Raw genomic sequence first — 13,022 nt, 5'->3', positions numbered from 1 at the left:
CTTAGTGATTTTATTATTATTCTTTTGAATCTAAGGCAAGGGGTGATTTGGTTGCGCAAACAAAAGCACCCTTCCGTGCTGTTGATCCATATCGATAGTGGTGTAAAATGGTGCCCTTAGCACTATTTTATAAAATGAAAACTTAACTATGCTTTAAGTGCACCTATAGCGATCCATAGTTTGTTGTGATCTAAACACTCTTTAAAAGAGACAAATTAGTTTTTTTTTTACGTAAAATTTACGAGTTTTGCGTAAGCCAGTTACTTGAAGAATGCACCAGCTTTGTCTTATTGGGTTAGGTGGTGGTTTACGGAAGCCGAGGGTAGTTTAATGTAGAGCCAGATAGGTACACAAAACCAGCTAAATTACGTACATAGATATATTGACAAAATTTGGTTTCATAACCATTCTCGTTCATGACCTCTTTACACAAACAAACATGAAGTACTACAGTATGTCCGTATACATACTTACACATAATATACCGTGTAAAAAATAGGTACCATTCACTAATTATAATTTTAAGTTTTAATACTGTACCCGATGTGGCGCAATAAGGACAAGTTGTCCCTTTAGTTTAGACACCTACTTACGCCGCTTACTTACGATACGAGACAAAGTGTTAAGTACAATACCCCACTAAAGCCCAGTTTAGATCTGCAAGAAAAATCGTGCAAGTTGCATCACATTGCAGCGCTCGATTGACCACTACAAACTCGTGAGCCCCGCGATGTCATTACATTTACAACTTGCACGATTGGAGTAAATTTAAGTTATATCTACCTACAAAAAAAAGATAATAACACTTTAACTACTATATTCCTTATTTCCGCATTTGGAAAGTCTTATTTTGAATTATCTATTTAAGGCTTAAGAAGGTTAGCAGTTTAACTATCTTTAAAAAATACATATTATTATGTTACAATAACCCAAATTTAGGTACATCACATAAGTAGAAGTTCGTCCTCAGATCAGAGCTAAAAACATATGAGCACATACATTCGTTGCCAAACAAAACGAATGTCTTTATTATTTTTCTTAACATACCTACTCTCAGCAATTTTCTCATTTTAAATTTTTATATTTCTAACTGAAATAGGTAGGTACCTAAGCGAGCGAGAGTAGCTAAACCTGTTTTCCCGCGCTTTACAACTTTACAAGGCTAAGTACAGAAATAAATAAAACCGCGTTTCATTCACACAGTGCAACTTGTAGGTACTATTATTTATTCTGTGTCAGTTTTATTGACAGTATTATTTGTTCACAGAAGCCCACCGAGCATTAGAACTGCTGGAAGACTACCACAGTAAATTGGTGAAGCCCAATGATCGGCAGTTGCGCCTCGCGATCGAAAGAGTCATCAGAATTTTCAAGTCACGCCTATTTCAAGCTCTTCTTGGTAAGTTTCTTTTGTCACTAACAAATAATACGTGGTCGTAGTATGTAATAGACGAGTCACGTCGCCTGATAGATAAAGATATTTAATTGTATGCCGTATCAAATATAATATTGTCAATACTGGAGTAGGACCAGCGAATCGTGGCAGGAAGAAATGGCGGCAAATAAGAAATAGGATTGGCAACACACATTTCACAGATAAAAAATATCGTTCGCATAATTACGTTCCAGAGAGTACCTACATTACATACTGTAAAGTGCAAACATTTGTATTTTGTACACTGTACACCTGTGCCTCCTGTGATCAGTGATGTAAGTCGACTTGTGTGTTTTTATTTAGAAATAATCAGAAAAAAATAATGAATTTTTGGGTCTATCTCACGTACTTTTCGGTGATATAGTTTCGGAGATAATTTTGTGAAAAGTGATACAACTAGCAGAAAAAAATCGTGCATATTGATATATATCAAGTTGTAACCCCTTTATGTAATTGCTCTAAAGGTTATTTTCGTCCTTTGTGGTATAAGTGAAATTGAATTTATTTTCACATTTTATTTTTTCGGAGATATTGATATATCTCCAGTTATACTACTTTTGACCAACTTTTCTAAAACCAGACCAGGGTACAACTCAACATGTACTACTACCAATGCGAGACAAATTTGATATTTTTTTTGTGATAAGTGATACATCCCGGTTTGAATCACTTTTCACAAACACATTTTTAAGTGTAAAGGTATACAAATTAAATTGTATCTAAAAGTCAAACTATTCCCGTAAAATATTTATGCAATAACAGTTGTGTTAAGTGATACAAGTGCGAGCATAAAGTGTGGTGGGTGTGCGTGGGGGTGAGGTGACCCGGGATCAGGGGTGCGCCGGACCTGCTCGCCTCAGTGTCGCTGCAAACTGATACAAGTTACTTTACTTTTTGCAAATGCAAATCAATATAAGTTGGGTAAATTTTATTTGTAACGGGTTACAAGGTCAAAAAATCAATTTTCAGGTTTTTTTGTTTTACTTTACTTTAAGCAACATTGAGCTGGGAACATAAAATATTATTACGCTGAGTGTGAATGAGTGAGTGAGTGAGTGCGTTTTACAAGTTCATGTATATCGTATCAGTTTACACCAAGAGATATTATGGGTGCTCCAGGGGTGCACCATGGTATAACTAAACTTGTATCATCTAACACATATTATTTACTCATATTAGACATTTCAATGGGTACAACTTACAGGTTTTTCGCGATTTTCTTCGAACTAACAATATTTACCGAAAAACACTAAATGCAAGTTTATAGAATATATTTTTATGTATAAAAAAGTGCTTCGGTAAATGCTAGCCCCCTTGGCTCACAGACCAGATTTTTTAAAATCTTATTTTCGCTCTCCTGTAAAATGACGATTTTGCACTTGTATCACTTATCACAGGAGGCACAGACTTATCATAGCAAGGTGGCGATCGCCCCGAAAAAGCCCCAAAATGAGACGCGTTATCCAAGTAGGTAGGTATAATGTCATCAGACGTTGACTTACATCGTTTGAAAATGTCCTAAAATAGCTTGGTTCGCGCGAGTGTGAATATTAGCTTAACTTAGCTAAAGCATTAGTTGAATATTATCCATTTAGTTACATTGCTGTTTGCCGGACTGAGTTTTAGGGTTGCTAGAACGAGTTTTGCTTTACATTGCTACTGCCAGGTATCGCTGATCCTACTCTAGTTGTTATCCGTAGCAAATAAGTAGATATTTAATAATTAATAGACTATATACTAGTTAGGTCTATTGAAGTACTTAAATAGAATGCTATCATATTATATTTTTTTGCACTGGAAACTGGCGGTCCTTGCCATTGGCGCCTAGAGCGACCACTCCTCCTGCTCTACCCCAGCAGGGCTACTACGAAACTGGCGGTCCTTGCCATTGGCGCCTAGAGCGACCACTCCTCTTGCTCTACCCCAGCAGGGCTACTACGAAACTGGCGGTCCTTGCCATTGGCGCCTAGAGCGACCACTCCTCTTGCTCTACCCCAGCAGGGCTACTACGAAACTGGCGGTCCTTGCCATTGGCGCCCAGAGCGACCACTCCTCTTGCTCTACCCCAGCAGGGCTACTACGAAACTGGCGGTCCTTGCCATTGGCGCCTAGAGCGACCACTCCTCTTGCTCTACCCCAGCAGGGCTACTACGAAACTGGCGGTCCTTGCCATTGGCGCCTAGAGCGACCACTCCTCTTGCTCTACCCCAGCAGGGCTACTACGAAACTGGCGGTCCTTGCCATTGGCGCCTAGAGCGACCACTCCTCTTGCTCTACCCCAGCAGGGCTACTACGAAACTGGCGGTCCTTGCCATTGGCGCCTAGAGCGACCACTCCTCTTGCTCTACCCCAGCAGGGCTACTACGAAACTGGCGGTCCTTGCCATTGGCGCCTAGAGCGACCACTCCTCTTGCTCTACCCCAGCAGGGCTACTACGAAACTGGCGGTCCTTGCCATTGGCGCCTAGAGCGACCACTCCTCTTGCTCTACCCCAGCAGGGCTACTACGAAACTGGCGGTCCTTGCCATTGGCGCCTAGAGCGACCACTCCTCTTGCTCTACCCCAGCAGGGCTACTACGAAACTGGCGGTCCTTGCCATTGGCGCCTAGAGCGACCACTCCTCTTGCTCTACCCCAGCAGGGCTACTACGAAACTGGCGGTCCTTGCCATTGGCGCCTAGAGCGACCACTCCTCTTGCTCTACCCCAGCAGGGCTACTACGAAACTGGCGGTCCTTGCCATTGGCGCCTAGAGCGACCACTCCTCTTGCTCTACCCCAGCAGGGCTACTACGAAACTGGCGGTCCTTGCCATTGGCGCCTAGAGCGACCACTCCTCTTGCTCTACCCCAGCAGGGCTACTACGAAACTGGCGGTCCTTGCCATTGGCGCCTAGAGCGACCACTCCTCTTGCTCTACCCCAGCAGGGCTACTACGAAACTGGCGGTCCTTGCCATTGGCGCCTAGAGCGACCACTCCTCTGCTCTACCCCAGCAGGGCTACTACGAAACTGGCGGTCCTTGCCATTGGCGCCTAGAGCGACCACTCCTCTTGCTCTACCCCAGCAGGGCTACTACGAAACTGGCGGTCCTTGCCATTGGCGCCAGAGCGACCACTCCTCTTGCTCTACCCCAGCAGGGCTACTACGAAACTGGCGGTCCTTGCCATTGGCGCCTAGAGCGACCACTCCTCTTGCTCTACCCCAGCAGGGCTACTACGAAACTGGCGGTCCTTGCCATTGGCGCCCAGAGCGACCACTCCTCTTGCTCTACCCCAGCAGGGCTACTACGAAACTCGAAGCGGAAGCGGAATTTTCATGGCATTTTTTGACCTGTAAGTAATAGTAACTTCTCACTTATCGACTTCCGATATACATCTATATATCGATACACAAAGGTAAGATTTGGTAGGTAGGTACTAAAGAAGATTAAAAGTAGAGGTAAACAATAGGCGGCCTTAAGTTAAAGAGCGATCTCTTCCAATTGTACCTAATTTTAACTTTTTGTCCATGTTTTACCCTTGATTATTATTATTACTATTTTTAAATTTAATTCTAATTTTATTTTGGCTAACAATGTATTGTAATGTACCACTATCATATACCTATTATTATTATTATTTTTGTATACAATTTGACGATCCTTTTGTGAATTTCTTATAATTACCTGACATGTATTTATAATGTATTTTTTCATTGGGTAATAAATAAATCTAATCTAATCTAATCTAATTAAGTAACTTTCGAGCAGAAAATGTGAAATAGATATACATGCAATGAACAATGAATGGATAACAATTTCTAATTTAATAATTTAAGTTCAGTTTTTTTTTCAATTTCATCTACAAATTCTTCTGTTGTAATGTTAAGAATAAGTTTTCCATTAATGTATCTCTAAAAGTTTTAAACTACTTCATTTACAGTCAAATTATGCACTTGTATGCAAAAAAGGACCGGTCTACATAACATGATAAGTTTACGACCATCTAATTTAAAGCAATATCGACATCATTTAGGTAAAGTCGATAAGTGAGAAGTCACTATGACAGGTCAAAAATGCCATGAAAATTCCGCTCTCTGCTAATCAACATCGTATTACTATGGTGTGCTCTATAAACTCCTTTTAAAGACTACATGTTAATAGTGTGCGGACGCATAAAAGGACTTCTACAAGGATAATAACCTTTGTGATAATAAATTCAAGGTGGTTAAGCATAGCCTAGGCGTTGCACTCTGTAATCAAAGGACAGACTTCACACTCATACTTAGCTACAGCGTATATAAAACTATATTTTTTTATGTTCACACATTCATTCGATTGCAAAACCACGTATTAGGTGAGTTATGCCTTTTATTATTACCGCACAAAAATACAGAAAGAAGGGCAAATGTAGACAAATATGTACTTATGAGGTAAGCAATTTCTGGTCTTACTGGTACTGCTGAAGAGCGGTCTCTTTTCTTATTTAATTAAGACGGCTGTAACCGAAAGAAAACCAGATGTACATTCAGTCGTAAAAATACGATCAATGATGTCACGTTCGCAGGAGAAATACAGAACGTTATCAAGTTACCGGGAAAACAAACTTAAATTATTTAGGGATCGACTCGACATAACCTTTTGCCAGGCGACATGAATTAAAGAAGAGGCTTCGATTCGTAGCGGTACGGCTCAAGTGATCTGACTACGTGGCATGCCATATTTATGAATGCAAAGACATTATGCATTGGAAAATCTAACGTTGTCTATAAGTTATCTACCCACACACTGGTGGTCTGAACGAAGATTTTTAGCCTCTGCATATCGGGACATCGGGGCTAAAGCTCCTCATTAATCTCTAGGGTTTTTTTTTATTTAGGTTAGAAACTCCTAACCAGCCAATCACGGTGTTTGTGAATGGAGGATTGTCGCCATGTTCAGTTCATGTGTATAGACAATGAATGATTACTAATATAAACCTATTCAATTATATAAAGGATGAATTCATTTTATTGTAGGTACACAGTCCAATTAGTTTTAAAATAGTTTAATGTTGAAACTGTTGGCTTAATACGCAAGCAGCGTCACTTTACAAAAAAAGGAAAAAACCGCGTAACTAATTTTTTACTATTTGAATTTGAACAGATATCCATGAATCGTATTAGCGTAGGTACGTTTTTAAGAAAGTAATATTGTAATTTTGAACAGAACGTTGTTTTTTCCCTTGCATATTCAGTGTAAAGTAGTGTTTAACGCGAGACTAAAAACCATATCGCTCTGCTGTGCTCGGGCTAAACATCTCATGTCATTATGGCTTGTTTTAGTCCCTTGTTGAACAATCTACTATAAGACTCTTTTATTTACCCTGGAACGAAAAAGCTCAGTGTTAAGCCCAATTCAGATCTGCAAGAAAAATCGTGCACGTTGCATTACATTGCGGCACTCGTATGACCACTACAAACTTGTAGGCTTCGTTTCTTCGCAATGTAGGTACTCGTAACGCAACTTGCACAATTTTTCTTACACGTGTAAACCGGGCGCATATAACTTGCTGAAAAATTGCAATGAGAGAAGGTCCATATGCGAAGTGTTTGACCTTCGTAAGTTCGTAACGGTCTTGAGTGGCCACCATGAACCGGAAGACAAAGCGTCAAGTCATCTTAGGTGGACTGACGACACTAAGTTGTCGTTTGTTGTGGTATTCTAAGGAGGATAGTCTTTGTTTTACACTGGTCTTCTAGCTGATGATGATGAAGAAAAACTTTAAGTATGACGTCAAACAGTCTAGGGCTCTTGGAGCTTTAATCTCGTAATTTCGATGGTTTAAGCGATTGATAAACTGAGTAATTCTCCTCTATGGGTCGTTAGATACCTACGATAAAGTTTTTGAACGTCACGGTCGACCTCAGACGACAAAAAAAAATCGGAAAATCGCTCCATAGGCGCTGCGTAATACCGATGTTGGCGGCCGATCGTAAAATCCGCCAGATCGTGATATGCCTAAAAGTTGGGCAGGCATATCACGATGTGCTACTGTGTTAAAAATAAAGTTGTGTTAAATACTTGTGATGTATACATATCATTTAATAATATTGTAAATCTGTTTAAAAAAATATATACCTCGTTGAGTTTCTTGCCGGATTCTTCTCAGCAGAGGCTTTTCCGAACCGGTGGTAGATTTTTTTGACATTCATAAGTTGACTTTGACTTTGACTTTGAAACAATACGGCAGATCGTAGAGCAACGCATTCGTCGATATTCGTAGCTCTATACCGGGCACATCGTGATATGCTGAAAAAAAAATATTTAGGTACGGTGAGCGAGTCGAGCGAGCGAAGCGAAATATTTAACTGAAGTTTTATCGCTGTTTCGTTGAGAAATTATAAAATTTGTGGAACTAAATTTAATTTATGTAAGTATTATTTTATTACAATGCTGTAACATAATACATATCGTTCGTATGGCAGACCGTAACCAATTCTTGATAACGAGTTACGTATGTAGGCAAACGCAGAGACCTAGCAGTGTTCGTGTGCGTAATGCGTAATGTTTTTCGATTCCGATTGAATGATATCGACTATTATTATATTTTGTATACTTGGTAAGGAACGTGATTGCCTAATTTCATATGACAATCGTTCCGAAGTAAGGTCGTTTGTTATATTACACGGTTAAAGTACTTGGGAGACAGAGCTTTGCGTCGATTTTATTTTTCTTTTTGTTGAATCGTGTTTTTGAGAAATAAGCTTTAAAAGAAAAACGTAAACTAAATAAATATATAAATAAAAGAAGAAAACTAAGTCGTGTCCGACCTAGATTTAGATTTACTGCAAGTCCAACACTATACCACCACGCTGATGAAGCTATCGAAATTACCGATCTTATTGCACTAGGTATATAGGTAGGTGGAATTCGGTTATCGCGCGCTGCTCCCTCGAGAATTGTGCGTTTTTCCGGGATAATAAGTAGCCTATGTCACTCTCTGGCCCATAAACTATCTCTATGCCCAAAATCACGTCGATCCGCCGCTCCTCGACGTGAAAGACGACAAACATACAAACACACACACACTTTCGCATTTATAATATTAGTATGGATGAATGCACTGCATGTGAAAATAATACAAAAAATATAACAACTTGAAAACAAGCGTTTTCCCAGAGATAAGACAGAGCTAGATTGATTATTCGCCTGTCCCCCACCTATCTGCCCCCCACCATAATAATAGCAAATGTGCTCGAAATGGTAGAGCTGTTTACGAGATCCCCAATATTAATAAATATACAGGAATTGCTCGTTTAAAGATATAAAATATACAGTTACATATATAACAAGATAACAAATACTTATTAAAATCTGATTTATCATCATTTGGTAACAGTTAAAAAAATATAACGCATGTAAGTATCTACATACTATATATATAGTTACAAAACATAGTAGCCAATTTTTTTTTTATAATAATGTTTGGTTAGGGTACCTACCTACTGAACTCTACAGAAATTTTAGTTCTCTGAACCTAGGAGGTAACCTAACCGTATCTATCTTTCGCGACTTCGACCCTAGGTAGAGATACAAATTTTATCATTCTGGCCTTTCGAACTGGATGACGTATCGATTGAACAGTTTGTACAGGGACTATAAATAAATACGCTGTAGACGCGTGACCGCAGAGCGTCACGACCGCTCTTGGATCCGACCAAGACACTGCCATTGTAAATTTGATCCGAATTATATTTAGCCGGTTGCAATGAATGGACGGACTTGATATCAAAAGCAAACCGCACACGCCGATTTCACGTATGATTACTCTTTCCGCCTCGATATTGAGTACTTTATGTACGAGTACGTACGTACGTACTCGTACATATCTACTCAGAGGCTGCCTTGTCAGTGCAAATAATGTCTTCCTGGGCTGTCTTTATTGTGGTAAGTGTGGATCGTGAAGCCGTGGTGGCCTAGTGGTTTGACATATCGCCTCTCATGCAGAGGGTCGTGAGTTCAAACCCCGGGTTGCACCTCTGAGTTTTTCGAAATTCATGTGCGGAATTACAATTGAAATTTACCACGAGCTTAGCGGTGAAGGAAAACATCGTGAGGAAACCTGCACAAACCTGCGAAGCAATTCAATGGTGCGTGTGAAGTTCCCAATCCGCACTGGGCCCGCGTGGGAACTATGGCCCAAGCCCTCTTGTTCTGAGAGGAGGCCTGTGCCCAGCAGTGGGACGTATATAGGCTGGGATGGATAGATGGTGTGGATCGTTACATATTATCCCTACGCCTTTGCATGTTGCATGGCAACATTACTATCAAGATTTAGATTATGTGTATTTGATAGATTGAAATAAACTAAACATCAGGGTGCGACAATAGCCAATTAAGGGTCAAACTCTAAGGATGATGCTAACTACCTAGGGTCGCTAGGCGGTGTGCAAAATACATCTTATTTGTTAGAGACACAGCCAATTTTCTTAAATAGTGATTAGATTTGCCATAACGTAAGCATCATATATATATGATTCATATATAAACCTACCATCTTAATATTGCCGCTACCTACTACATATATAAACGCATCCATTGACAGGCGTGGATTAACCTTGCCCTGTTGTGCGTACTTGATTGCAGCTGACCGTAGACTAAGTAGTGATGTGGCTTCTCTACATGCATCATATATGATGCATCATATACATATGATGCATGTAGAGAAGCCACACGTCACGCTGCACTTACGTTCGCATGTTACGATACTAGTTAATACCTAACTTAAAGAATTTAACCGTAACTTACTTAGTTAGGCAACGAAGATCCGACTTCGCAGAACTCTGATTGTCTGCATATTCCTGTGTGTGAAAAATTCATTAATAGGTGTGGTGGCCTATTGGTTTGGCTTATCATATGGCCTCTCAAGCAGAGGATCGTGGGATCAAATTCGGGCTCGCACTTCTGAGTTTATCGAAATTCATGTGCGAAATACCTACATTTGTACGAAAGCTTTACTGTGAAAAAGTGAGGAGACCTGGACAAAGTTGCGAAGCAATTCAGAGGTGTGTGTGAAGCTCCCAATAAGTACTGGGCCCGCGTGGGACGTAACCCAAACGCACTCAATTCTGAAGGAGGCCTGTGCCCTGCAGTGGGACGCATATATAGGCTGGAAATGAAATGATGATCTGACATGCATATTATACTATATACTATCTATAATATTATAAATGCGAAAGTGTTGTTCGTATGTTTGTGTGTATGTTGTCCGTCTTCACGCCGTAACGGAGCGACGGATCGACGTGATTTTTGGCATAGAGATAGTTTTATGGCCCAAAAGTGACATAGGCTACTTATATCCCGGAAAAATGCATAGTTCCCGAGTGAACAGCGCGCGATAACCGAATACCACAGAGCTAGTAATGGCATGTATTTAAAAGGTATGATAGTAATTTAATGACCCAGAACGTAAGAAGATATCAGCTGCACGCGTCTAAAATAACTAAATGTATGCATAGGTACCTACGGATGACGCGGGGCATATTGTGCGATGGTCCGCATGACCCAGATTGAGGATGGGTCCACCGAGTATAGTTGAAACAACTGGAACGTTCTCAGCGGACCCTTCTAATTGAAAATTTTAATGCAGTTTCTAGCACACATATCAGAAGGATATTGATTGGAACACGAGTTACAAAGTGGGAGGCGGCGGCTTTCCGCGCTGATTTACGTATGTAGTTATCTTACTAATACTATGTATCTATAAAAAATGCGTCGATACGCGGATGAAAAGCGCAAGTGACGAAGCCATAGGGGCCTCATCGCTCGAAGGACAAATCCGTTGGAGGAGAAAAGTCCTTGAGTAGCGACCACGAACCGTAAACAAAGCGTTGGCAGGCTCCCACTAGGTGGACTGACGACATTGTGAAAGTCGAGCTACCGGTGGATGCAAGAGGTGAGTTGTCATTCATTGTCGCGTGTCTCTACTGTAGCCTCTCCAACAAAAAATCAGCCTTTGTTCAGCAGTGAACGTCTTTCGGCTGACGGCTGATGATAATAAAAATCGGGAACATGATGCTATTGAATACTTATCTATTCGATATTTATATTCTGTTAGTGTTATATACAACTTTAATTTATTTAAATGAATAGACACATATTTTAACATCAAACACAACACGAGAGATAAAAAAATATGAAGGAAACAAATAAATAAATAAAATCTACATAAATATACCTAAAACTATACAAAAGAAAACACCGATCTAAGAGGCCCTCCTGCGGCATATACCCCAACACACTGGCGGCATTACCTCTCTGTACGGTCAGAGGAATTCGCTGGAGAGGTAAGCGCCAGCTCTGGGTCTCTGAGGTCTCTATCAGCCTTCTGTTATTGTTACCTCGTTCAGTGGTTGTGGCGTAACTCACTCTTGTAAACCACGCACCACTCCGTAAGATACGAGTAAACATTCAATTTTATACCAGTAGATAGCTGTTGTCGAACTCTACTGTGACCTATCTGCGATAAAGGAAGTGAGATAGAATAAAATAAACTAAGTGTGTTATTCTAACTCACTAACAATTATTTAAAGAAATAATCCACAAAGAAAGAGTCCACGTGAAAAATACTTAATTTTAATTTTGAATCGCATATTTATTTCTAACTATTAACGATAACATTTTACGAGTACCTAATTAATATTAGGTACATTTTTATGAGTCTTTTGTACAAAGAGTTTTACATACATATTATATACTAATTAAGAGTGGATCATCTCTACTATGTAGGTTACGTTCTGAAAACTACTTGGTACTTAATAAGCAAACTTAAGTGTTGCGTTGTTCGTTCAAGACAGCGAAGAAGGAATAGGATGATTCAAAATCTGAAACAAACATTTAGTTATTATACAGTAAATAAATTTAAGGTAACAATGATAATAATAATAAGACACAGTTAGTAATATACGGCATGTCCCTTAATTTGGCAGTGTACGGTATATAAGTACGAGTATACTAGCTTTTTGCCCGCGGCTCCGCCCGCGTGGAATTCGGTTATCGCGCGCTGTTCACCAGGAACTGTGCATTTTCCGGGATAAAAAGTAGCCTTGTCACTTTCTGGCCATAAACTAAATCTATGCCAAAAAATCACGTCGATCCGTCGCTCCGTTTCGAGTGATTGACGGACAAACATACACACAAACATACAAACACACACACACTTCGCATTTTATAATATTAGTATGGATTTGACAACATTTAAGGCTGCTTTTTGTTCACAAACTTTTTTTATTTTGTCAAATTAAGGGTATAATAATTGTCTACCCGTGGAGTTGCAAAAGGCGACTAATATTTCTAATAGGCAGGAGCGCTTTCTTTGCCAATTACTAATGGCAAAGCAAAACACACATTAAATAATGTATTAATGATTAATGTATTAATCTTTACATATCCCTAACTTTTCGCCATTATTCTTTATATACATTTCAATGTGTTTTCAGTCTGACGATCCTTGAGGAGAACAGTCTAATTTATTGTTTCCATTCACATGAATGCTTAGAATTTTATTTTTTATAATTATTACTATCTTATTACCTTGCCGATTTCATACAAATTCTTATAATCAGTTATGT

At 39.7% G+C, this 13,022-nt stretch overlaps 2 protein-coding genes across 2 annotated transcripts in view; one reads left to right on the top strand and one right to left on the bottom strand.

Moving 5' to 3' along the window:
• The window catches only part of LOC141432099 (disks large 1 tumor suppressor protein-like), a 59,499-nt gene that overhangs the window by 311 nt on the left and 46,166 nt on the right, over positions 1–13,022 (top strand). The window contains 1 exon segment of the mRNA XM_074093504.1: positions 1,268–1,399. Coding sequence (XP_073949605.1) covers positions 1,268–1,399 — 132 coding nt within the window.
• LOC141432102 (calcium/calmodulin-dependent protein kinase type 1-like) overlaps positions 1–13,022 on the bottom strand; it is a 38,782-nt gene that overhangs the window by 10,244 nt on the left and 15,516 nt on the right. The window lies entirely within an intron of this gene.

This window comes from Choristoneura fumiferana, chromosome 10 (assembly GCF_025370935.1).
Source record: "Choristoneura fumiferana chromosome 10, NRCan_CFum_1, whole genome shotgun sequence".
Taxonomy (NCBI): domain Eukaryota; kingdom Metazoa; phylum Arthropoda; class Insecta; order Lepidoptera; family Tortricidae; genus Choristoneura; species Choristoneura fumiferana.
Note: the sequence above shows the minus strand (reverse complement) of the source record. Positions and strands in the feature narration are given on the sequence as shown.